The 26395-nt window shown below is 45.6% G+C and overlaps 1 protein-coding gene across 1 annotated transcript in view; it reads left to right on the forward strand.

The window, feature by feature from the left end:
* The first annotated feature begins 6649 nt into the window (after window positions 1-6649).
* malrd1 (MAM and LDL receptor class A domain containing 1) overlaps window positions 6650-26395 on the forward strand; it is a 69350-nt gene continuing 49604 nt past the window's right edge. Inside the window, exons 1-12 of the mRNA XM_056299229.1 lie at window positions 6650-6827; window positions 8094-8225; window positions 8471-8559; window positions 8669-8830; window positions 12699-12795; window positions 16678-16809; window positions 17080-17232; window positions 18405-18510; window positions 19757-20124; window positions 20277-20722; window positions 24672-24759; window positions 25108-25287. Of these exons, the coding sequence (XP_056155204.1) occupies window positions 6650-6827; window positions 8094-8225; window positions 8471-8559; window positions 8669-8830; window positions 12699-12795; window positions 16678-16809; window positions 17080-17232; window positions 18405-18510; window positions 19757-20124; window positions 20277-20722; window positions 24672-24759; window positions 25108-25287 (2131 nt within the window). The remainder of the gene's footprint in view (window positions 6828-8093; window positions 8226-8470; window positions 8560-8668; window positions 8831-12698; window positions 12796-16677; window positions 16810-17079; window positions 17233-18404; window positions 18511-19756; window positions 20125-20276; window positions 20723-24671; window positions 24760-25107; window positions 25288-26395) is intronic.

A 26395-nucleotide genomic window follows, 5' to 3' on the forward strand; every position in this document is an offset into this window, starting at 1 on the left:
TCTACATATAGCTAGCTATATTTGTTGTGTATCCTCCTTCCCATCTAGTCAGCGCCTAGACATGGAAAGTAACCTATCGGACTGTGTTACCCGGGCTGGCTGGCTGTCTAAGTTAGCTAACTTATGGTAGCCATATATAATTTTTGATGACCCTTAAAAGCAATGAAATACCACTTTTACAAGAAGTGGGCAATGTAAAAATACACTTAAATGTTCCATGCGTGAGAGGCACTCTTCTGGGACACCGCGATTTCATGGAAATCTCAGCAATGGGGTAGCCGTGTTTTGGGCCACGGTGACACAAGTTCAAGTGCCAGTTCACAGCCGGGGTACATATCACTTGGAGTTCACCTCCACCCGAGACCATTTTATCTTGTTATAACGTGAATGTTTCCTGTTATAACAAGTTATTACATTATAACATGAAAACATCTTGTTATAACATGAAAATTATCTTGTTATAACAATGAGTTATTGCATTATAACATGAAAATATGTTGTTATAGCATGAAAATTATCTTGTTTATAACAGTAACCTTTTCACGTTATAACGTGCTACTGATCCGTTTTTCTTTCCCTGGCATGACAGCAATATGCTGTCGCCAAGGTGTGGACAGGCTTTTGGAGTGACATCCCCTTTCATCTACAGCAACTCAAAAGTTTTCTCAAAAAAAAAAAAGCTTCTGATGGAGATAACGTTTCCAACATTCGTAACATATCCATCCCAGTAGCCTGACCCTTGTGAGGCCACTTCCCGAAGAAAGCCAGCTGTAAGACAAAGTTGAAGTGGTGAAGGGACTGTAAATTTTACACAAGTTTTTGTGTTTTTAATGCTCAGTTCCTAGCCACGACAGTTCATCACCCTTATCACTGAGGTCAGTGGAGTGAAGAGAGATTTAATGGCTCAGAGACATTTTTACCTAGTATTACATGTGTTTTGGGTTAGGGGCATGTCATTGCAGTCCATCATTCTTCTCTGCTGTCACACATTCAATTGTAAAAACAGAGGGGGTTTTATGTCCAGTTGTAGTTTATTCTCGGAAATAAATGGCACCCTTTTAGTATTTGGCCATGTGGAGCTCAGTTTATTTAGTCCGGATTAGCCGCTTCTTTTCACATTCGTTTTTTTTTCTCCGTTCCTGCCATAGCTGTAAAGTCAGAAAACAGAAAATGAAAACACATCATTCTGAGCCTCTAGTATGAAATCTGTGATGTGATGTATTGGTGTTGTGATTTTGTGCGGCACGGTGGCGCAGTCGTTAGCAGTGTCGCCTCACAGGAAGAAGGACCTGGGTTTGAACCCTGGGGTTGTCCAACCTTGGGAGTCATCCGAGGTCGTCCTCTGTATGGAGTTTGCATCTTCTCCCCGTGTCTGCGGTGGGTTTTTGCCGGGTGCTCTGGTTTCCTCCCACCATCAAAAAAGACATGCATGTTAGGGTTAATACTCCTGTCTGTGCCCCTGACCAAGGCAATGGAAAGGAGAACTGGAGTTGGTCCCCGGGTGCTGCACGGAGGCTGCCCACTGCTCCTAGCTGCACAGGCTAGGATGGGTTAAATGCAGAGCGTAATTTCCCCACGGGGATCAATAAAGTATCTCAAAATCAAAAAAATAAAAAAAGAAATAGTGGGATACTTTTCCCAGTGACATCCAATTCATTATGATCTCATAAAATTATGAAAAAGTTGCTTGAATTTGGTTGGCCTGTGTGATTTGCCCCTCTGGAGAAGATGAGGTCATATCCATAACACTCCTTGTCATTTAGAGCTAAATCTAGTCTGACTAGAGATCATGATTATCTGGAGGTTCATACAGTCTCTACCAGATCCTTGTGTGATGAATCCTGGCTAGGTTACATCGGGGTGTGCTAACCAAGGTGGCATGTTTAATACATGTACTGTCCTGTTCAATGAGGGAGAACCTGTGACGCTTTTGGGACATCTATCTCGGTTTCAAAGTCCTGAAATGCAAATGTTCGTCCAACGTTTTGAAAGGACGGAAGGTTATTTGGAGGGTAACACGTGTAGAATATGGCAGCGTTCAACGTAAGCCAGTCAGCTGAAACTGTTGAGATTGTGCTGCAGTGGGTTATTTTTTTTGGCCTCATAATCTTTATATCTATATTCCTCGTGTTTTTTCCCCATGAGGACTGAATTCATTTTTTTTATATCATTAATCTTAAAAGGTACCAGTCTTGCTTCTATCGCCAGTCCAAAAAAAAGGAGGAAAAAAAAGAGTGCTTATCTAACCGCCAGCAGTGCCTGGCCATTTACATCCGGCTGCACAATCTCATACCCACAGATGTTCATAACCCAAATGCAGACAGACACCCCCTCCCCCTGTTGGATATATATGTAAATGCATCAATTATACCGATGTTCCACTAAGTCCCGTGGCGATATCTGCTTGCGATTCAAGTGCAGCAATTGAATGGTCAAGGATTTTGCTTTTTCCATCAATTCAAGAGGAACAGCACCTGAATATCAAAAAGGTTTTTACCTGTTGCCCTATTTATTTATTTATTTTTTACCTCTAGAGTATTTCACCCACTAAATAGGATCCCACCCTTACAGCCTTTCTGCGTCGACAATATTGACATTGTCACATTCGCTCCAGTGCTTGTGTTTATTGTCAGCAACATGGCTCCTCGTGATGGCAGGAAGTAGATGAGAATGCTTGTCACCACAGATGGGTGTTTCTGTCTTTGGGCTCAGTCTGGAGTTTCATCATAATTAAGATTAATAAAACCTGTCCTCCACTTCAGTTTGATGGACCTCCTCTCACTTACTCAGTAATTAAACTAATTATTCAGACGATTTGCTTTGAGAGCTAATGACCTGGGGAAGAGAAAAGTCTCCGTGTCCTCTTAATGCTCCGTCATAATGTGGATTATTTACTGCGTAAAGCTGGAAATGGTCATTCGCGGCCAATCAACTGCTAATTAGGTAAATTAGCATGAGAGTTAAATAATTGGGTCATTGTTGTTTTATGTAACGTTGGGATTTTTAACAATCGTGTAGGCTGCAGGGTCCCCTGCCGTTGCCGAGTCAACCTCGGGTGGAAAACTTCATTGGTGATGCATTTCAGCCATTAACCGCAGATTAGCTCCCCTTTGCTTGTCTAAGCAGCGATGTGTTTTCCCTTGTTCTGTTTGGAGCGTCTTGACATAATGCCTCTCCATCACTTCCAGGTGGAGACACCATGGCCAGACAGGGCTGAAGTGTTTCAAGGCTCTTGGTTTTTACTCCCCAAGTCTGTCATCCTCGCGTTCAACACAGCACTCAACGCCTCACTGACAGCCCCCCATATCTTCCGGAAGCATGACCCTGAGTCACACAACACAGCCTCACTTCAGCTAAATGACCTTGATTTGAGGTGATGAAAGAGAGCTGCTCCGGAAAGGGATCGCCCGTATGAAATTTAACATCCCCCCCCCCCCCCCCAGCCCCCAACTTTTAGGTTGAAGAAAGACCCGGTGATTTTAAACGATGGTAAAGTGAAAAGAATGACAAGATTGGATTCAGAGTGCGATTTGAAGGCACTTCCTTTTCAATGCATTCTAATTAGAAGAGTGTCTGAAGGCGCTGAGATGGAGGGAAAAAGTTATTATGAAGACAAATGATGGGACAGCGTGACTTCAACTCGATTTGTTTTTCCACCTGGGTGTGATGGTGCCTATAAATATGTATTTTGCAGTTAGCACTCCTCTAGGTACACGAGACATCCTGGTGAGGTTCAGCAAATCTGATGAATGGAAAGGTGTCTGAATCCACACGAGTGTCATTTTTTATTTAAGGAACCATAGTTGTGGAAATAAAATGGACCAACTTTTACATTTTAAAACACCGTAAAGAACATTTATTTGTATACGCTGTTCGCAATTCATGATAGTAGCAATATAATTCTATTGTGGAGGTACCCTGACACCACAACACCACTTACCATCGCTGAGGATGAAACCTCACCAGAGAATGGGGGCGGGGGAGGTCAGAGGTCATCGAATCCAATCAGCAAAGTAAAAAAAAAGAAAAGATTTAATCAGGTCCACGTTTCAATATGTACCCGACAGTGTGGACAGAACAGATTTAGCTTCTACTAATATTTGACAAATGGCTGCAGTAGTTGCAGCAGCCCCGGGGACCCGAATTAGATGTCTTTTTTTATTTAAGTCACTTATGACGCAGCTTTCCTTGACCTTTGTTTCTTCAATGAAGGTGAATCAAATCCCAATACGCCAAAAATCCCTACCCGGCCATGAAGATGAGACAGGAAATTCATGCCGATAAATGTCTCGGATTTCGTGGCTTTGGTGAACTGTAGAGGTGACCTCTGTGGAGTTAACATCACCGTTGAAGAAGTTTTCGTACTTGCTGTGGTGGAAGTTTTACCGTTTGTACCATTTACAGTGATTTCTTTCATAGAACTTGATAGCATTGGTAGTTTGGGCTTTATTTCAAATAAATATTTACTCTACTGATAAGAGTGAAAGAAAGAAAGAAAGATAGGCCGCTGCTGCTCATCCAAACTGCCCTGAATGTTGTCAAAGAGGAAGTATGTGTGCAGTGCTAGAATGTATGATAATTTCAAAACAAGAATTGGAATTCACATGAAAAAGTCTGCTAGGCGTCCAGGTAGTGTAGCGGTCCATTCCGTTGCCTACCAACAAGGGGATCGCTGGTTCGAATCCCCGTGTTACCTCCGGCTTGGTCGGGCATCCCTACAGACACAATTGGCTGTGTATGTGGGTGGGAAGCCGCATGTGGGTATGTGTCCTGGTCATTGTACTAGTGCCTCCTCTGGTCAGTGGGGGCGCCTGTTTGGGGGGAGGGGGAACTGGGGGGAATAGTGTGATCCTCCCACACGCTACGTCCCCCCTGGTGAAACTCCTCATTGTCAGGTGAAAAGAAGCGGCTGGTGACTCCACATGTATCGGAGGAGGCATGGGGTAGTGTGCAGCCCTCCCCGGATTGGCAGAGGGGGTGGAGCAGCGACTGGGACAGCTTGGAAGAGTGGGGTAATTGGCCGGATACAATTGGGGAGGAACTACAACTACTACTACTACCACTTTTGGCTGTTCCCGTTAGGGGTCGCCACAGCGGATCATCCGTTTCCATCTCTTCCTGTCCTCTGCATCGTCCTCTGTCACACCAGCCACCTGCATGTCCTCTCTCACCACATCCATAAACCTCCTCTTTGGCCTTCCTCTTTTCCTCTTCCCTGGGGAGCAAAAAAGGGGGAAAAAAATCCAACCCCCCCCCCAAAAAACCCCCCAGCATTATTCAGATATGTTATATCCCTCATCACCCACTGGGCTGTAAAGCTCGCCTCTTGGCTCAAGGTTAATTTCATTTGAACTACGTTACCTCTTGTTCTGGCTTGCCGCTCGTCTGTTTGAGAGCCTCTCCTTTATTGATTGCTGTGAAATGAAATTATGCCTTCCTGTGAAGTAGTATTGGGCACTGTTTTACAGGGCTAATGATCCACTTGTAGCAGCTCATATTCCAAGCAAGAGTTTTCTACCGCCTGTTGAGTGTGAAAGCCCTCGGCGTTTAATTACCTAGAGCAAATTTATCTTATCGGGTCCAGAAAATGAAGGAGTCACTCGTCTGTACTATGTAAACCCTTCGCTGTTTCCATTCAAACATTGGATTGGACAATACCTACTCTTGCTTTTTCAATTTTGTGTTATATTTGCGGTGGTTTTCAGAGGCCTTGTGTGTTACAGGATGAAGTATTTGGCATAAGATAAGCATTCTGACACTGTGTATAGGCAGGTAGACACGTTTTTTTTCTTCTCGGGCCCCCCCCCCCCCCCCCAAGTGGTATCCGGCCAATTACCCCACTCTCCCGAGCCATCCCAGTTGCTGCTCCACCCCCTCTGCCAATCTGGGGAGGGCTGCAGACTACCACATGCCTCCTCCGATACATGTGGAGTCGCCAGCTGCTTCTTTCACCTGACAGTGAGGAGTTTCGCCGGGGGGACGTAGTGCGTGGGAGGATCATGCCATTCCCCCCAGTTCCCCCTCCCCCCTGAACAGGCGCCCCGATCGACCAGAGAAGGCGCTAGTGCAGCGGCCAGGACACATACCCACATCCAGCCTCCCACCCGCAGATACAGCCTGTCTGTGTCTGTAGGGATGCCCGATCAAGCTGAAGGTAACACGGGGATTCGAACCAGCGATCGCTGTGTTGGTAGGCAACAGAGTAAACCGCCACGCTACCCGGACGCCCCGGTAGACAAGTTTTTACCATCCAATGTGAGCTGCTCATATCACATGCAAGCACAAACACCTGCATATACAGTGCCTAACCCTAGTGGAGGCCCATGCTTACCTGATTTCTTTGGCACTCATACACACAGACACAAACATATAGATACACGCAAACACACATTCACACACAGACATGCAAAAAAAAAAAACCCACACGCCCACTCACCTACTTAAACAACAGCCATAAAAGTCATTTATTGCCCATTGCCTTATGTCAACAGCTTACACATGCTTCCAGAGCCAATCCAGTGTCCATCCAGGAGTACTTGAGGTTCTACCTCGACTGGAGTTCTCCCTCCGCGTCTCGCTACAACATGGTCGTTTTGGAGGTCAAGTGTGACAAAGCGTTTTCGTTGTAGGAGAGGGGAAATCAGACCCGATGACACCGCTGCGGCGTCGGCCCGTGTGGCTGCTGACCTTTGCTCTGGCGTTCGTCCCTGCATGTGCGAGGGCCTGTTCAACACGGGAGTTCACCTGCGCCCAGGGATCATGCGTGCCCGAGGAAAGCGTGTGTGATTTCACGGATAGCTGCGGGGATGGCAGCGATGAGGAAGACTGTGAGTAAAACACAGTGGATATGATATGACATGTACAACATAAAATATGGAGGTGTGCTTTGTGTCCGAGACCGGCAGAGAGGAGGAGAATGCCATTCAGCGGGTAGATGCTTGCCGTTGTTTTATGTCTTGATTGGGAAGGTGCTCTTAGATGTCCAGGTTTTTGTATTTGTACGGAATATGTGAATAACAAGCCAAGCAGCACAGCTCTGCTTACACATCGATAAATCTTGATATCCAAGACAGCGAATGCCTTCGATGACATTTTGTCTTCGCTCTCAGCATTATCACACCTATTTAGAGCAGAAATTGGAAAAATCATAAATGTCACGCCATCAGTAATTTTGATTCACATCGGCCGTGTGCTGCTATGAATAGGCAGCCTAATGGGCTCTTGTCATAAAAGAACATCATTATTGTTAGTCCACTTTTTTCCCCCTCTATCAAAAGCCTCTCCTGCTGCAGACGAGACATGTTTCCCCAGTCCTTTTGGGTGAGAGAGTCTCTTTTAGTGCAGTCTCTTTCAAGAAACTTCCACTTCTCTGTATGTGATGGAAAAACCGAAATGCTCGGTTGCCCTTCCTTGATACCGTAATAGGTATCTAGGAATATAATAGTGATCATCTAATAGGATATAATATAACACAATGCAATGCGATGTAACTAAGCAACACAACAGCGTGGTCTCTAGCCAGATCCTAAGTGTGCACAAATTTACCCTCGAGCTATTGTAGGCAAACAAAACAGAAGAAAACCAAAATAAGCACACAAGCAGACAAAAACCCCTACACACACTCATAAGGCACGCCGGTGAAAATGCCACATGCTATTTTAATGCGACAGAATTCATTACGGCTCTGTTGTTCTGCCGACAGCTCCACTCTTTGATATTTGGACAAGATGTCCGCCTCCTAGAAAACCTTTATCTGTCTGTCAGTGGGATGTCTTTCTAATCCTCGGTGATCCCACCTGAGTGTTTTCCTCTTTAAATACTACAGTACTAACAGCAGTGATTTATACTCCCAGATAGGACACTAAACCCAGAGGGTGGAAGAGCCTAGCAGCCCGTTTCTTCAGCAAAGACACTACGTGTTCAACTGTTTGATCCTCATTGGGCTTAAAACCGACAGCCAAGTCCCAGAGTGTAGAGGAATGGTTGACTAGGCTCTGGTGTGAAACCCTCAACAAAATACGTACAATACCAGCGGATCAATGTGAGATTCTCGGCGGATATATGATGTGTGGGAACCTGTTTTTATTCTGAAGGTTCAGACTACAGGCGTTGTGACTTCGAGGAGGGCTTCTGCGACCTTATCCAGGGCTCAGAGCCGCTGTCTGGATGGACCAGACGAACCACAGCACCAGGACTCGAACACGACCATGCCAACAACCGGTCAGGTAACCCAGTGTCCAGAGGTTGAAGCAATTGGATGCTAGAGGAAGCGAGCCCCTGGTGCTCGCCATATGAGATGCACATCTATCTTCAACATGTAGCCTTCCTCTCTGGTTGTTGCAATTCTGTTTTTGCACTTTATTGCCCTTCTACATACACACATTTGCACTCAACTTTATATTTACATGTGCATGCACACACACGCACACACTCTCCGTCTCTCTCTCTGTCTCTCTTCTTGCTACTGCAGCACACTTTCTGTCCCTTTTACCCATCGGAGGACAAAGAACCGTGGCAGAGCTGAAGAGTCCCGTCTTCCTGCCTTCTCACACATGCAGGGTAAAACCATCCTCTAATTTGGTAGCTTGGTCATTAAGTTTCAGGAAAGTCCAATATCCAACAGCAATGGCTGTCGATTCATCGTTACTACACACTTTCTACTCAACAGTTGAGCCTCTACTATTACACCGGTGGAAAACATGGAGGTCTTCAGATCCTGATTCAAACTCCCCCTTTGGGTCAGAGCAAAGTGGTCTGGAAAAACCATGAACCGCAGAAAGACACGTGGCTGCAGGTGGTGATACAGCTCATCAGTGAGCACTCCTTCCAGGTCGGTAGTGTGCACCGTATTAGTGCCATACAAAACAGATAAACACATCGCTTGTCTCCTGTCATATCATATCTCTCACATTATGTATCATATCATATATGACATCACACCACATCACATCCCTTCATACCATGTCATATCATATCATATATCATATCCCATCATGCCATGTCATATATCATCATATTACATCACATCACATTGTGTATCATATCTCATCATATATCAGTTCACATTATTTCACATCACATCACAACTCTTTTTATATGGCAAGGTGTGGATGGTGTGAATTTCTATAATGGGACAGTATGGTCTGACACATTAGTTTGATTTCTCCTTTTTTCCTTAATATTTGATTTTCTTCTACTTTGATAGCTCATCCAAGTCAGGAAGTTCTCTTTTGGCCAGCCATCTAGTGTGTCATCCCTAGAGCAGGAAGGGCGAAGTATGTAGCACAAGGATACACTGACAGATGATATGGGAATCAACCCAGGGCCTTTCATCTGGGAATGAAATCACTAACTATGAGGCCATCTTGCAAAACCGCAGCCATCCTGGTGTGCTATCATCTTTGGCTCATACGCTACAGATACAAAGCTGATATCGTACATTGCTATTCAGGAGATTACAGGTCATAGCATCCTTTTGGTGGATACCTATTACTGTGTGTCAAACTGTGGATGAGGTCATCATCGAAGAGGGGGGAAAAAAGGTGTCGATGGTTTTAAGTTTTTTTGTTTTTTTTTTGTTCTCAACCAGACACCCCTCAAACCATCTGGAGTCAGATGAAACCTGCTGTTTGTGTCCTTTTTGCATCCTCAGACGGCGTCAAGAGTCTCAGCCCTCTCAGTTGACCCTTGTCCGTCCCTTCAACCCTCGTCCCCTCTCATCCTCCACCATCTGCTGCTGAACTCAGACAGCTCGCTTTCATAACACGGCTGCCTGATGTCCAGAGCAGATTGAGGTCGACTCATTGCTGACATTCACTTGAACCGCTATTATTCCACTTCCTGTTATAACGGCAGTTTAGATGTTTATTTTTCTTCGACTTTATGTGATGACAGCGATTTCATCTAAGTGATTTCATCTGTTCAGCCTGATTCGTATCAGCATTTTTGTCCTGGCATGTAGATTCTCACTTCTTCCTTGTGGGAAATAAAAGCCGAGAAGGTAACTTTTTTGCTTTAGCACATCATTAAATTAATTTTGGTTGCATAATATGATGTCTCTGGGGGAATGGCTCACTTGTGGTTCAGATCAGTTTGCTAGAAATGTTTTCACTGTGCATTTTGTCTGCCACCGGGTACAAAACCGCCCGAGAAATAGTATAGGAATTTCTTTATGGCACACACACCTTGTCTGAGAACATGGCTCCTATGGACCAAAAAATTACCTGGTGCCCCTCTAAACTGATTTAACAATCAGTTTAATTTTAGATCTCAGTTTTGAATTTAGACCTTTATCTTTTTTTTTTGCCGGCATGATGGCACAGTGGTTAGCGTGGTCGCCTCACAACAAGAAGGTCCTGGGTTCGAGCCCCGGGGTAGTCCAACCTTGGGGGGTCATCCCGGGTTGTCCTCTGTGTGGAGTTTGCATGTTCTCCCCCTGTCTGCGTGGGTTTCCTCTGGGTGCTCCGGTTTCCCCCCACAGTCCAAAGACATGTAGGTCAGGTGAATTGGCTGTACTAAATTGTCCCTAGGTGTGAATGTGTCGGCCCTGTGATGGCCCTGAGAGCAGGATAAGCAGTTTGGATAATGAACGGATGGATGGATCTTCTTTTTTCAAGTTTTCAAGGAGTTCAAGTATCTCGGGGTCTAGTTCACGAGTGAGGGTAGGATGGAGCAAGAGGTTGACAGGCGGATTGGTGCGGCATCAGCTGTAATGTGGACGTTGTACCAGACCGTTGCGGTGAAGAGGGAGCTGAGCCGGAAGGTAAAGCTCTCAATTAACCAGTCAATCTTTGTTCCAACCCTCACCTATGGTCATTAGCTTTGGGTAGTGACTGAAATGGTGAGATTGCGGATACAAGTGGCTGAAATTAGTTTCCTCCGTAGGGTGTCTGGGCTCAGCCTTAGGGTGAGGAGCTCGGACATCCGGAGGGAGCTCGGAGTAGAGCCGCTGCTCCTTCACGTTGAAAGGAGCCAGTTGAGGTGGTTCGGGCATCTGATTAGGATGCCTCCTGGGCGCCTTCCTTTGGAGGTTTTCTGGGCACATCCAACTGGGAGGAGACCCCAGGGTAGACCCAGAACTCGCTGGAGGGACTACATGTCCAATCTGGCCTGGGAACGCCTTGGGATCCCCCCAGGAGGAGCTGGAGGGTGTTACTGGGGAGAGGGACATCTGGAGTGCCCTACTTAGCTTGCTGCCACCGTGACCCAACTCCGGAGACGCGGCTGATGATGAGATGAGATCTTCTTTTTTCCTCTTTTTGTGTTTATATCTGGATGTGTGTCAGCGTCTGTGCATCTGCAAAGGGTCTGTATTTGCAGTTTGTTTTGCTAAGAATTTGGTGTGTGCGTGCGTATACATGTGTGTGTGAGTGTGTGTGTGTGTGTGTGTGTGTGTGTGTGTGCATTTCTGTGTGATTGAAAAGCTCAGACGGAAACTTTTGGATCGGTGTTTATCTGAGAAAACCATTACATTCCCTGCTTCTGCTTCAGCGCTATCTGAATAATCTCAGCTGCCCCGGTCAAAGTCCAGAGGAGGCTTTATCTCTCCCACCGTCGAGTTTTACAGCTCGCTCATGAGTCATGACTCAGCTACAGGTGAAGGAGGCATTGTGTCGTGATGTGCTACAGAGAAATCCACGTAAATACAGCATTTAAAGAGGTTTTAGTTATGACGTTGGACGGCGGGGAATATTCAGTAAGTCTTCATCAGCGGGAACGCTTTCCCTGAAACCTGCCTGGAAGAGAAGAAGAAAAACTTGTGATTCTCATCATGAAGGGCTTCAAGTAGCAGAATACCGTGCAGAGTTGTTCTTTTAACAGTGTATGAGATAACCTTTGTAGGCCCTGTCATCGTTGGCCATGGGGGGGGGGGGCAGACCTGAAATGTGTCGCGTATCAGGTTCTCAGTGATCTTTCAGAATTATGTACACACAAATCCTTGGAAAACTGACCAAAACTAGTGTTTGTTGATGTAGATTCATTTTGTGTTGGGGTGGATTTTGCTATAAGATTAGAGTTACAACCCCGAGACTAAAAAGAACTGAAATGGGTTAATAAGTACATGTCTCTCTCTCTCTCTCTCTCTCTCTCTCTGACTCTCTCCCGCTGTCTCTCTCTGGCTCTGTCTGTCCCTCTCTCTCTCTCTCTCTGACTCTCTCTCTCGCTCTCTGTCTCTCTCTCTCTGGCTCTGTCTCTCTCTCTCTCTCTCTGACTCTCTCTGTCGCTCTCTGTCTATCTCTCTCTGGCTCTGTCTCTCTCTCTCTCTCTGTCGCTCTCTCTGACTCTCTTGCGCTCTCTCGCTCTCTGTCTATCTCTCTCTATCTCCGTCTCTCTCGCTCTCTCTGTCTCTCTCTCTGACTCTCTGACTCTGTCTATCTCTCCCCCGCTCTCTCTCTGGCTCTCTCTGGCTCTGTCTGTCTGTCTCTCTCTCTGACTCTCTGACTCTGTCTATCTCTCTCTATCTCCGTCTCTCTCGCTCTCTCTCTGACTCTCTGACTCTGTCTATCTCTCCCTCGCTCTCTCTCTGGCTCTCTCTGGCTCTGTCTGTCTGTCTGTCTGTCTCTCTCTCTGACTCTCTCGCTCTCTGTCTATCTCTCCCCCGCTCTCTCTGTCTCTGGCTCTCTCTCTCTCTCTCTCTCTCTCTCTCTGGCTCTCTCTTCATCTAAATCTATCTGTCTGTCTAATTATCTACCAACCAGGTGGTGATTCGAGGTGATCTAGCTGCTGACAGCGAATCCTCTGACGTCGTGGCCGTTGATGACCTAACCTTTAGTCGGGACTGTGCGATTGCCTCTGGTAATTGCCGTTAATAACAGCTCACATCACACAGACAAGCACAAGTGCAAGTTTGCACTCTGGGATTTTTTTTAAATGTCGCCGCCACACGCTCTCAAACTCGTGTTGAATACTGATGAAGTAAAGGGGAAAACGTTAAGAGCAAGCACAAAAGAGCATCCCAGCAGGAGATGAGGAGATGTCCTTTGTTGTACTGCTAAAAAAAAAGAAAAAACCATCTGTGTTGTCCCATCGTGTCAACACATTATCGATATAGCATAAGTGGACCATCAGATCGGTGCTTACCATGCATTTTCGTGCAGTGCAAAGGGAGAACAGCCCCCTCCCGGATTATTTACATCAACACGCTAGTGGTGACATCGACACGGTGACGTGCCCGAGCCGGGGGGCCTTTTGAATAATCACTCTGGCCGTTCAGCCTTTTGGACAGGTCTTTTTAACCTGTTACCTCAGTGATATTTCTCAGCCACCAACACTTTAGCATCTTTATAGGAGATTTTATGGCTGCTGCAACTCATCCGGCGGGTTGACGTCCCCTTTCTCCATGTCTGTGAAACAAATAAAGGGTTGTAACTTATCTGTTGATTTTCTCATTCAAGCGTCCACCAGGTGGCTTCAGCGTTTACAGGTTTTTCTCTCTGCAGAGCCGGCTTAAGGCCACCGTTTTGTAGGCCACAAAGTAGACTGTGTGTGTGTGTGTGTGTGTGTGTGTGTGTGTGTGTGTGTGTGTGTGTGTGTGTGTGTGTGTTAAATGAGGATGCAGAACACGGTGGCTGGGGCGGCGGTGTGTGAGAGCAGGGCGATTACCAGACCTGCTGGAGCCTCACTAAGTCAGTTTAGCATGTCTAAGTGGATGGGGCAAGTTGGTGTCACCTTGGCATTCGTTCCCTCCATTTCCATCTGTCTTGTGGGTTCTTCTATGCGCCTCGCCTCATCAGCCGAGCTTGGTGACTGGCGTGCTCAACCGTGTCCAAACCGTAAAATCACACATGTGGTAATAGAGCAGCAGACGGATGCTGAATCCTGATGTCTGCTATCGGTTTCTCTGCCACGACCTCTAACATGTGCCCATTGGAACCTCTACACAACCACACACACACACACACACACCGACACTCACACAATTTCTGAGCCATCTTTGCATCATTCTTTCTTTTAAAATGCCATGATCCCAATTTAGTTAGTTAGCCAAGTAAAATTTTACACATGCAATTAATTTAACTTCTGTTGTTCATGTAGCACCCTGTGATGGCCTGGCAGTCTGTCCAGGGTGTCTCCTCGCCTGCCGCCCAATGGCTGCTGGGATAGGCTCCAGCATCCCCGCGACCCTGAGAGCAGAATAAGCGGTTTGGATAATGGATGGATGGATAGCATGGGAAATAAAAATGTAGTAATGGCACATACTTAATAAATTTACAAATGGAAATATGAAAATAAAATTAGAAAAAGAGCGGCATGGTGGCGCAGTGGTTAACGCGGTCGCCTCACAGCAGGAAGGTCCTGGGTTCGAGCCCCAGGGTAGTCCAAACTTGGTGGGTCATCCCGGGTAGTCCTCTGTGTGGAGTTTGCATGTTCTCCCCGTGTCTGTGTGGGTTTCTTCCGGGTGCTCCGGTTTCCTCCCACAGTCCAAAGACATGTAGGTCTAGGGAATCAGCCGTGCTAAAATTGTCCCTTGGTGTGACTATGTGTGTGACTGTGTGTGTGGTGGTGGTGGTGGTGGTGGGGGGGGGGGGGGGGGGCCTGTGATGGCCTGTCCAGGGTGTCTCCCCACCTGTTGCCCAATGATTGCTGGAAATATGCTCCAGCGACCCTGAGAGCAGGATAAGCGGTTCAGATAAGGGATGGATGGAAATTAGAAATAGTGGATGATTAACAAGGCTATACAGTATTCACTTGGTGTAAGTTCAACTGCTAAGAAACATATAAATGGACATCAAAATATATTAGCTGTATATCCATCCATCTGGGCAAGATCATCCTATATAGCCTAGGTGATTTATTTTGAATACTGTATAGAAATAAGCCACGAATGTCATATTAACAGCTCAACAAGAATGTCATACTTTCGGCATCTGGGTGGCGTCGCGGTCTATTCCGTTGCATACCAACACGGGGACCGGCGGTTCGAATCCCCATGTTACTTCCGGCTTCGTCGGGCGTCCCTACGGACACAATTGGCCGTGTCTGCGGGTGGGAAGCCGGATGTGGGTATGTGTCCTGATCGCTGCACTAGTGCCTCCTCTGGTCGGTCGGGGCGCCTGTTCGGGGGGGAAATAGCGTGATCCTCCCACGCGCTACATCCCCCTGGCAAAACTCCTCACTGTCAGGTGAAAAGAAGCGGCTGGCGACTCCACATGTATCGGAGGAGGCATGTGGTAGTCTCCCCGGATCAGCAGAGGGGGTGGAGCAGCGACCGGGATGGCCCGGAAGAGTGGGGTAATTGGCTGGATACAATTGGGGAGAAAAAGAGTGGAAAGAAAGAAGAAGAATGTCATGCTTTTTAAATGTCGACCCAGTCGAAGGTTATTGTCCACTGTGTGTGTGTGTGTGTGTGTGTGTGTGTGTGTGTGTGTGTGTGTGTGTTCGTCTCGTATTCAGACTGTATGAAGCTGAGGAAGATGTGCTGTTGGCTCTGCTACCCTGCTCACATCTCAGATCCCTAATCGCCTGCCAGTGCTAATGTAAACTACTAATAAGACACGTTAGCCCCTAGCTAACGGGTCTGACCCTTTAGCCGAGCGGTTAGTGATGTCGCCTTGCGGTGCAGTACACCCCGTATCGAATCCCGCAGCGGGCAGGAAAATAACCGGTTACACTAACATACACTGGAGTCTTCACGTCCCATGTCCTTTATTATTCACCCCGCCTCCTGTCTGCACAGAAACGTGTTGCGGTGAAATTAAGACAAAGTGTTGCAGTGAAATTAAGATGAAGTGCCTTGTTAAAAATAATCTTTTTAACCATTAATGCGGCACTTTCATGAAATGGTTCCCATGGACACGCGGGGGAAGGGAATGTGACAGAACGAGGTTACCGGGAAGCACATTCTCAGCTAAAGGCTGACACAAATGCACCTCCTCCAGGTGCAAATAGCGTAGAAATCCCATTGGTTTGTCCTTTTTTCTGGGTGTGCCTGCGCACGTTGGAGGTGAATAGGTTGCCGTATGTGACCTTGATATTGTCTGTTGCGCTTGTCCAGTCTCCTCTTGTCTGGCCTGTCCCTGGTATTGCCTGTTCCCTTCTCATTTTAGGTCATCATATCCTGGTGACACCATTCAAAAGGTGTCTCAGTCACTGAAAATACAAAGGCACTGTCTCTGACGCCTTTCTAGTGAGTTATTGCTTCTACAAAATGAAAAGGAGCCCAATACCGATGGTAGATAGGACGGTAGGCGACAGAATAGACTGCTACACTACCCAGATGCCCCTTCCACACAGGTTTTTGATAACTTTTCGTGTAGTATGCAGGATGAAAATCCAGTCAAGGTAAGCGATAAAGTCATGGGTGGCTATTGATCTTAATAATAGGATAGTTCATTCATTCTCATTACTGTGTGGGACAATCACATCTTAAATAACAACATGGCTAATGTACTTACCCTTCTGTGGGATCGAAAAACATTCAGCGCAGCTCATCATTATTAACTCATTTCCCATGAGCGCTTTTCAATGGGAAAAAAAATAATGAGTGGAATCAATGAGTAATTCTCTGCATGTAGTGGACCTACAACTTATTAAATCTAGCTTTGGGCTATAAAACCACCTCTACTATAGAGTGGCCTGCCTCTGAATATCAAGTATATTGCATTGCATCCATGCATTTATATCCCATCAGGCTACTGATTCTTCTTTCATTTCTAATTTTTATTAATCCTGTGCCAGAGAGCAGCGCGCCAACTCCTCCCCCGTGCCCCCCCTCATGGTTTGCCTGTGGCGGTGGGGAGTGTATAGAGGGCAGCAAAGTTTGTGACTTCACCCCACACTGTCGCAACGGCGAGGACGAAGCCAGCTGTCGTAAGGACCCTGCTAGCATGTTGAACATTTACATCACTCACATTCCTTCTTGACAGAGACAGTTTCTTATTCACGTGCTTACAACAGTCATATTTGAAGTCACATTGGGATTTGTGGTGTATTGTGCGTACTTAATGTGCAAGATTCAAATGCCAGAACCAAGGTTTAACCAGTCCTATCTCGTTGGAGTAAACACAGTTTCCAGATTGAATGAAAACTTTTTTTTTGTTTTGCAAATTGTTGTGGTTTCTCTTCTGTCCACCCATTCAGCTTCGCACTGTGACTTCGAGAGAGGCTCCTGTGGCTGGTATGAGTTCACTCTCGGTGATGGCTTTGACTGGGTAAGGGGCTCCTCCGTGGAGGTACCTCCAGACTACCAGGGCCTACCACCCCCACTGGACCACTCTACTAACACCACAGAGGGTAGGAAAAACAAATTCACAAACAGGCACAAACACAAGGACACACATAACACACACCAGTACATATGCACCCTCTTGCACAGCGTTCATAAATCTTCATCTACACCTGCAAATGGAAGCTGCCCCCATCAGAGTCATTGGCAAAAGAAGAGGGATGTGGGGGGGGGGGGAGTTGATAAGAGGATTTGTGCAGGATGTTTGGTCAGAAATAACTGGTGGAAAATCACATTATCCACAGATAAAATCAATCACTGCTTTAGCAGAGGAAGAAGTTGCCAGGTCTGTATTTTTAACAGCCAAGCGCTGCATTGAGAAATGCTTTCTCAGCCATCTGAATGATAAAGGAAATTGACATCCACCCATCTTCCTCCCCTCAAAGCACACACCTTGCTGCTGTATTTCACAAACTCAAACATTTTTACTACTCCTCCTTCCACATGCTGTATTTCCTGCAACATCTTAGAAAAAGCTGACAGTATATTATACCTGTGATGGACCTAATATGCAATAACCTCTAACTTTTTTCTTTTTTCTTTTTTTTTGGATTTTTTCCCCCTTTTTCTCCCTAATTGCATTGGCCAACTACCTCACTCTTCCGAGCCATCCCAGTTGCTGCTCCACCCCCTCTGCCGATCCGGGGAGGGCTGCAGAATACCACATGCTTCCTCCGATACATGAGGAGTCGCCTGCCGCTTCTTTTCACCTGACAGTGAGGAGTTTTGCCAGGGGGACGTAGCGCGTGGGAGGATCATGCTATTCCCCCCAGTTCCCCCTCCCCCCCAAACAGGTTACCCGACCAACCAGAGGAGGTGCTAGTGCAGCGACCAGGACACATACCCACATCCGGCTTCCCACCCGCAGACACGGCCAATTGTGTCTGTAGGGATACCTGACCAAGCCGGAGGTAACATGGGGATTCGAACCGGTGATCCCTGTGTTCATAGACATCGGAATAGACCACCATGCTACACAGATGCCCCCACCTCTAACATATTTTTTTCATGTTCTTAGGTACCCTTCAATCCAATGGGCTGTCATTTACCACATTCTTACCTCAGATGTTCTTCCACATATATCGTCTAATGTGTGCTCTGTCTCCCTGTTACATATATACACGTATGGAAGGTTTTCTACGACCAAGGCCTGAATATTTACTCTCCTTGTTCTTTGCAGGCCAATTCATGTTTATAGTGAAGAACAGTAGCAGTCTCTCACCCAGAGCGGTGCTTCGAGGGCCCCAGTTCCAACAGTCAGCCTCTGGGTGCACATTTACATTCTGGTAAGGCTCACACTGCACGGGAACAGTTTAAAAGGGAAATAAATCCATGAATTTCCAACATTATCGCCCCCCCCCCTCTCTCTACTACGGTTGCTAATACTAGGCAGCATTTTGTGATTCTCTGAAATGCCATCAAAACTTTTGTAGATTAAAGATCTGTGAATGTGAAAACGACTTCCCGGTTTTCCAATAGGCTGCATTGTGCAAGAAAATGCGACTATCACTGCCACATACAGATGTATAAGAAAATGCAAATAACAGCTCCACATTATCTATACAGCTGTATGCAGTGTTGTTATTCACATTTTCTTGCACAATGCAGCATACTTTCTGCAAACCAGAAAGTAAGTTTTCATATTTAGGGAGCCTCTTCCAGTGACGTAATCGGGGGACGTATTTCGGCAGCATGTCAGAGACAAACAAAAGACTGCTCAGTAAGTATTATGTCTGCTCAGGGAGCGTTATCCTTACAATACACATGGAGAGATAGTGTTGATAGCTGTTCTTCTCTCTCCACTTTTTTATCCATCCATCCATTCATCCACCCACCCATCTAATTTTTCTTACAATACACATAGTGTTGATCGCTCTTCTCTCTCCACTTTTTTACCCATCCATCCATCCATCCATCCATCCATCCATCTAATTTTTCTTTCCTTTCTCTTGCTTGGTTGCCTCATTTTTTTTTAATCCTTTTCTCTTGAAATACAGACATGAACTGGTTCAGCCTATGAAGTTATTTGGCTTGAACTGTCATAACCTGACTAACATCATGTCTGCTATTTTTGACCTTTTCCATTCACAGTCTCTCTACTTCTGTCTCTGCCTTTAGCTCCCACCCATACACACACACACACACATACACACATGATACCTTCGCGGTTTACATCCCTTCGGCATCTTTGCTGTTTTACAGCCTCGCAGTGTCTATAGATATGCATCTGAATCTGTCATGCGTGACAGTTTTAAGGCAGTTGAGAGTTACTGTCAGGAGCCACATCGTATATTTCTGCTGGGTCACTAGAGAGATTCTTTTGATAGAAAACTGCTGAAGGTTTAATTTTTTTTCCCCCTGCGGAGTAAGCGAAAAAACTTCTCGTATAATGTATACCCAGCACATGCATTATCACTACAGGGAGAATCATGGAGTCATCAAGCTTGTGGAAGTAAATTTAAAAAAGTCATATGGGGTGGGTTGTACTACTCCGAGCAAAATGTCAAAACTTCTTCCTCTGCTTCCCCTCAGGCAATACAATGCAGGCATATCCGTAGGGGCTGCCGACATGTATTTACGCATCCCTGGTGCCAAGAACAACACCATAATATGGAGGACTTTCTACAACCAAGGAGCCCGCTGGAAGAGGGTCACTGTGCAGCTTGGACGCATCAAACAGCCTTTCCAGATCTCACTGGCGAAGCTCAGCCTCGGGGTTTTTGATGGGGTCTCTGCCTTAGACGACATCGCCTTCCAGAACTGCTCAATGCCGCCGGCGACGGAGGAGTGTCCTAAACACACACACTTCCACTGTGTGCGAAGCCGTGCGTGTGTACAGCACCTGCAGCTGTGTGACCTGGTGGACGACTGTGGAGATGGATCGGATGAGGACGGGTGTTGTAAGTGTGGTTTTGGTTGTGCTTATCAACTCCATCGCCATTGTATTTAAACAAAATATATGGAGACATGAATACTTGTTTTATTGTTACGGTATTGCGATATATTTATACTGCGCCAGCTCCAGTCAAATGTATTTCTCTGTCTCTCTTAGCCCCAGAGATGCAGTGTGACTTCGAACATGGCCTGTGCAGCTGGAAACAGGAGCAGAGCGGCGGCGACGTCTTTGACTGGACCAGTATTCAAGGTCCGACTCCCACCTTTAACACGGGGCCTTTGAAGGACCACACTCTCGGCACCGTATATGGACACTACCTCTACATTGAGTCCTCCATCCCCCAGCATTTCAAGGACACCGCCGTGTTACTGAGCCGAGCCATCCAGCCGACCCTCCGACGCGGCGAGTACCCACTCAGGACCCAGCAGCCCTGTGTTTTCCGCTTCCACTACCACATGTTTGGCTCCCACGTTTTCCGCCTAGCAGTGTACATCAGGACCACCGCTACAGGCCGTGGTCAAATGCTGTGGGTACGTTATGGAGACCAGGGCGACCTGTGGCACAGGAAGATTCTCTACCTCAACAGCGCGAGGCCCTTCCAGGTAACTCAACAGCAGGATGTTTTGCCCCATCACAGGTAACTTTACAGCAGGATGTTTTGCCCCATCACAGGTAACTCAGCAGCAGGATGTTTTGCCCCATCAATCAAATCAGTAGCATATGAATGGGGAATGACAAAGACACAGGGTCATAGATGCAAAGCAGGATTCTTTACAAAATTGTGTGTTTTGTGTTATTAAGGAGTTGTAGATTTTGAGAGCTTTTAAGTGCATTTGCCGTCCGTTGTGTCATACGTTCACACGCAAACACACACCTAAAGCGATCCTAAATAGTGGCTATGTGACTTTGTTGTGAACAGCATGCTTTAATTTAGACTAGTGTAGTTTAGTTTATTTCGGTCATTTTCAACTTATACAACTCAAATACACATGTAAATAAATAATAAATGAATCGTAAGAAGTCATTACTTTTGAAACATTGACAAACCAGAGCAAGTTTATAACAACCGAAGCAGTTGCGTCACAATCAAAACTAGCGATGGGTTTGATATGCAAATTGCCGTGACCATTAACTAGAGTTACAGTAGTCATGTGTACTATTCACAGAGGATTGGGGAATGTTTGCAATCACAGCATTGTTTTGGGGAGGGGGTGTATTTTTCCCCCTTTTTCTCCCTAATTGTACCCATCCAATTACCCCACTCTAGCACTGACCTTTTAAAATAGGTGCTGTTAGCTATGGTTTTAGCTAACCGACAACCCAAAACAGCAATGTGACGCATCAGAAAAACTTTGTATGAGCACATTAAAAGTTAGAGCACGTCTGGCTTGCATCTCTGTTGACGGTGTTTCTGTGAAGTCCTACCTCAAATGAAACCGCATGGACAATACCAAGATGTGGAGTACAGGGGTTAAGAGGGAATACTGAAGGAGATACATAATAAAATCTATTTTGCCAATTTTGTTACCAAAGAGCATAATAAATTTAAAAACCGGCTATTTTTTGATTGATTAAGAGAATACAGCGTCTTTAACATCTTATAACTGGGATTTGGCTTTTGCTCTTGCTTCTTAAGATTCAACTCACTCACGTGTCATTAGATTATTAACTGTTTGACACCCTGATCCTTCTACTGGCAAATCATATTTCTTACTTGCAGTATTTCAGACCAAATAAAGCTTCCCTTCTGCTTACAGTCCTTAAAAACATCAGTGTATTGATACTGTAACCTAGATAAAAATGGCAGATTGGGGGGGTGTTGTTAGTTATTAAATATAATGTGGAGCTAACGGCTGAAGTCACTTGCCTCTGAATCCTTCTTTGCGTCATTCTCAAAACTTTTCCCCCTCATCCAGGCAAGGGCACAGATGTGCGGATGTGAACAGCACCTGGTTACGCTTCGCTGACAATTAACAAAACGGGTTTAATCAGCTGAGTTCATGGCTGATGGGAAGCGATATATTTCAGAGCGCACTGTGACATTGAATGCCAGAGATAAGCCCCCTCAAATACAGGCTTTCTTAGTCCTGCTAGTCACTCTGATCGGTCGTGACTCGTGATGGACGTTCCTGTCATCACTCATGTCTCTATACATGACATGCAGTTAAAGTCTTGTCCTTTGCCATGAATGGAAGCAGGTTCCTTTTGTTGGTCAGGAAAATTTACTCAGCTGAGGAAAACAGGAATATTATAGGAAGATTATAAATTACAGTGTCTTGATGTGTTCAATTTACTGTGTGTGGACAGAGAAATGGTGTGAGCTAATAACATATCTTCTATTGACAGTAAGGTGGTTATAAGCAGTCTGGATTTACTGGACTAAAGGCTACAGGAGCTGTGTAGAAAACTGTAGAATGATTCTGAAGCTGTTTACACCCGGCATTAACATGTGGCAATCCGATCACAAGTGGACAGCTTTAAGTACACCAGTTCACACCTGGCATTAGAATGCGTCTCCACATGCGTCTCAAGTGACCACTTGTGATCGGATCTAATTTCCCCGCTCTATATGCAAATATAGAGTGTTGCTCTCCTGGCATGCAGGAGAGCAACACACAGGTCCATGCGAGTGTATGAATGAAAGACATTAATTAAAGTCTCTGTTAATCGCCTAAAACTTTTCCGTCTTAACCTCGAACCCTCCCCGTGGCACGTGTCACAATCGCGTACGTATATAAACATGTGAACGCGCACAGAAAAGCTGGGAGAGAGGAGTCGAAGCAGCAGGTATTGAAAAAAAAATGGGACATCTTCGCTCACTTGAGCCTCATTTTAATGCGCCATCAATTAGTATGACGTGTTCCACATCTGTAAGTTATATCCGCGACCCGATCCCGGAGAAGCGGCTGAAGATGAATGAATGGATGAAGTTATAACTGTCAATTTTCTTACCAAATCATGTTATCATACAACATTTGAAGTGCTATAAAAGAAATGGAATAAATCATCCCATTTCCATCATTTTTGCAAAATCCACCACCATCTGTCCATCCACATTCCTCTCCTTGACACCATACCTACCATACCTACCCATCACCTCCTCATCACCTCTGTTTCTTTCACTGACATGCCCATTAAAGTCCGCTCCAGTCAGCACTCTCCCCCCCTTGGGTACCCTCTCCACCACGTCATCCAACTCACTCCAGAATTCTTTCTCTTCCATCTCACACCCTACTTGCGAGGCATATGCGCTGATGACATATATCAACACGCGTTTGATTTCTATCTTCATACTTATCACTCTGTCTGACACTCTCTTCACCTCCAGCACACTCTTGACATACTCTTCCCTCAGAATTACCCCTACCCCATTTCTCCTCCCAGTCTCACCATTGTGGAAGAGTTTGACCCCATTTCCAATGCTCCTGGCCTTACTCCCCTTGCACCTGGTCTCTTGCACACACAGTATGCCTACCTTTCTTCTTTCCATCATATCAGCCGGCTCTCTCCCTTTACCAGTCATACTGCCAACTTTCAAAGTTCTGACTCTCACCTCCACACTCCTACCCTTCCTCCTCTCCCGCTGCCTCTGCACATACCTTCCCCCTCTACTTCTCCTTCGCCCAACAGTAGCATAGTTTCCACCGGCACCCTGCTGGCCAACAGTACCAGTGGTGGTCGTTGGTAACCTGTACCTCGACCGATGGAAATCTGAGCCGCATATTTGATTTGGCAAAGATTTTACACGGGACGCCCTTCCTGGTGAAACCCTCCCAATTTATGCTGGCTTGGGACCGGCACTAAGAATGCACAGGCTTGTGCATCCTCGGGTTAATCCATGCTAATGTGACATTTTGAAAAATTTAAGCAGATATTCACCAAGTGCCTTTTCCATATGGCATTTTACACACTTGCCTCTCCAAGGAGATACAGCTCATTTCTCTGCTGTGCTTTTAATGCACACATGTTCAGGTCTTAGTGATAAAATGAATATTCAGAAAGCAGAACACATTCACTGCTCATATGTTCTTGTGTGTAATCTTCTGTAACTTGCTAACCAACCATCACCGTTCATTTTAAAATCTCCTTAATTTTTTTTCAGCTAATAATGCCCTTTTGCTTGGGAATGCTAAAAAGTCACCTTCACGCTGCTGTATGAAGCAGCAGTGTTTTAGCTGATAATACATTGAGGGTTTAATAACCTGCAAAATGCTTTTGTTTTATTGCACGCGGTCTACAAATCACATGATGATGTTGCTCAGCAGCTTGATAGTTAAGCATGAATAAAAGCTTATGCCACTGAAATGGGTCCATTAATCCTGATTCCAAATATGTCCAAACAGGCTTTTGATTGAACTATAGATAGGGTTTTCTCATTTCCTGGTAGTTCTCATACTGTTCAAAATGAGAGGATTTTACAAGATGCAGACACATTTTACACGTCCCTTTCTACATATACGTATCTTTTAAGATGTAGTGATATTTTGGCATTATTAGCTCATGAGGGTAGTGATTACTTCTCACACCACTTTTTTCCGTCACCCATGCCAGATATTGATAGAGGGTACTGTCGGCGACGATTTCAATGGCGACATCGCTATTGACGACCTGTCTTTCCTGGACTGCGTCCCATACGAAGGTAGCTGATGCAATATCCTAAAAGTTGACGTATGATGTCGCACCATGCTGGCATCATCCTGACTCCTTTTGTTTATATTTCCACTATCTGAATAATGCAAAAACCTCTACTGACATGTTTTTTATTTTTGTATGTTTCGTAGAAGAGGCCTGATATTCTGTAAACTCCATTCACTTGCCTTGATTCCTTTACATTTTGAAATTCTGCTTTTAAAGGTTCATGTTTTGCCTTGCGTGTTTTGTGTAAATAACCCACCAAGTCAGTTTCCCTGTATGTGCAAAGCTTTTGGCTGGTGAAAACACATTGTGATTCAGCCTGCTTTATGTTTGCTGCCTTGACTTGTCCTAGGAGAGCTGCCCTCAGTGAGTCCCACCACCCCAGCGACAACCACTGTAGCTCCCACAGTCCTGCCCCATAGCTGCCCTGAAGGGGAGTTTGCATGCGGGGCGCCTGGGGAGTGTGTAGACCAGGGCAAACTGTGTGACTTCAGATACGACTGTTCTGATGGCTCGGATGAAGCAAACTGTGGTGAGCAAAAATGTGTCTTTCTAAACTGCATGAGGCTTGTCAGAGTATGTCTGAGTATTTTCACGTTCTCAGCAATAAAAAATTCTCAGCTGGCGTCTGGGTAGTGTAGCGGTCTATTCTGTTGCCTACCAACACGGATCGCCGATTTGAATCCCCGTGTTACCTCTGGCTTGGTCAGGCGTCTCTACAGACACAATTGGCCATGTCTGCGGGTGGGGAGCCGGATGTGGGTTTGTGTCCTGGTTGCTGCACTAGCGCCTCCTCTGGTTGGTCAGGGCACCTGTTCAGGGGGGAGGGGGAACTTGGGGGGGGGGATAGCGTGATCCTCCCATGCGCTACATCCCCCTGGTGAAACTCCTCACTGTCAGGTGAAAAGAAGTGGCTGGCGACTCCACATGTATCGGAGGAGACGTGGTAGTCTGCAGCCCTCCCTGGCTCAGCAGAGAGAGTGCAGCAGTGACCGGGACGGCTTGGAAGAGTGGGCCAGATACAACTGGAGAGAAAAGGGGGGGGGGGATTGTCAGCTATTTAGCTTCTTTATCATACTGCTAACGTTTTCTCTGACGAGTCCAGTGGGTAAGCTTTTTGTTATGCTTACACCTGTGTGTTAGCTTAATGACAATAAAGTTGAATTGAATTGAATTTCATCACAGTAGTGTATCTCTTTTCACCATTTCTCTAAGGTAGCCTTGTAGTCAAGACCATCCAAATCAAGTCTTTACAAGGGCAAGTCCAAGTCAAGTCCAATACTTTAATATGTCGAGTCCAATTTAAGACCACTTAAGGGGTCAAAACGTATGTGAAGACTGACACCAGAACAGTACAAGTCCAGTTAAACAACATGACTGTAACTAGTAGTCTACCATTGAAGTAAAAGTCAAAATTTCTCTACATTGTAATATTTATTTAGGCTTTTTTCCCCTCTGCTAAAGAAGGAATGATTCAGATTCCAATTTACCAATGTTTCAGAAACCTGAATTATTATTATCATTATTGTTATAATAATAATAATAATGAATAATAATAATGAAAGAAAAAGATTACATTATATTACACTTTATTGATCCCCTCAGAAGAAGTTTGATATTCAATTCCAAAATGTAAACAA

The sequence above is a fragment of the Lampris incognitus genome, chromosome 19 (assembly GCF_029633865.1).
Source record: "Lampris incognitus isolate fLamInc1 chromosome 19, fLamInc1.hap2, whole genome shotgun sequence".
Taxonomy (NCBI): domain Eukaryota; kingdom Metazoa; phylum Chordata; class Actinopteri; order Lampriformes; family Lampridae; genus Lampris; species Lampris incognitus.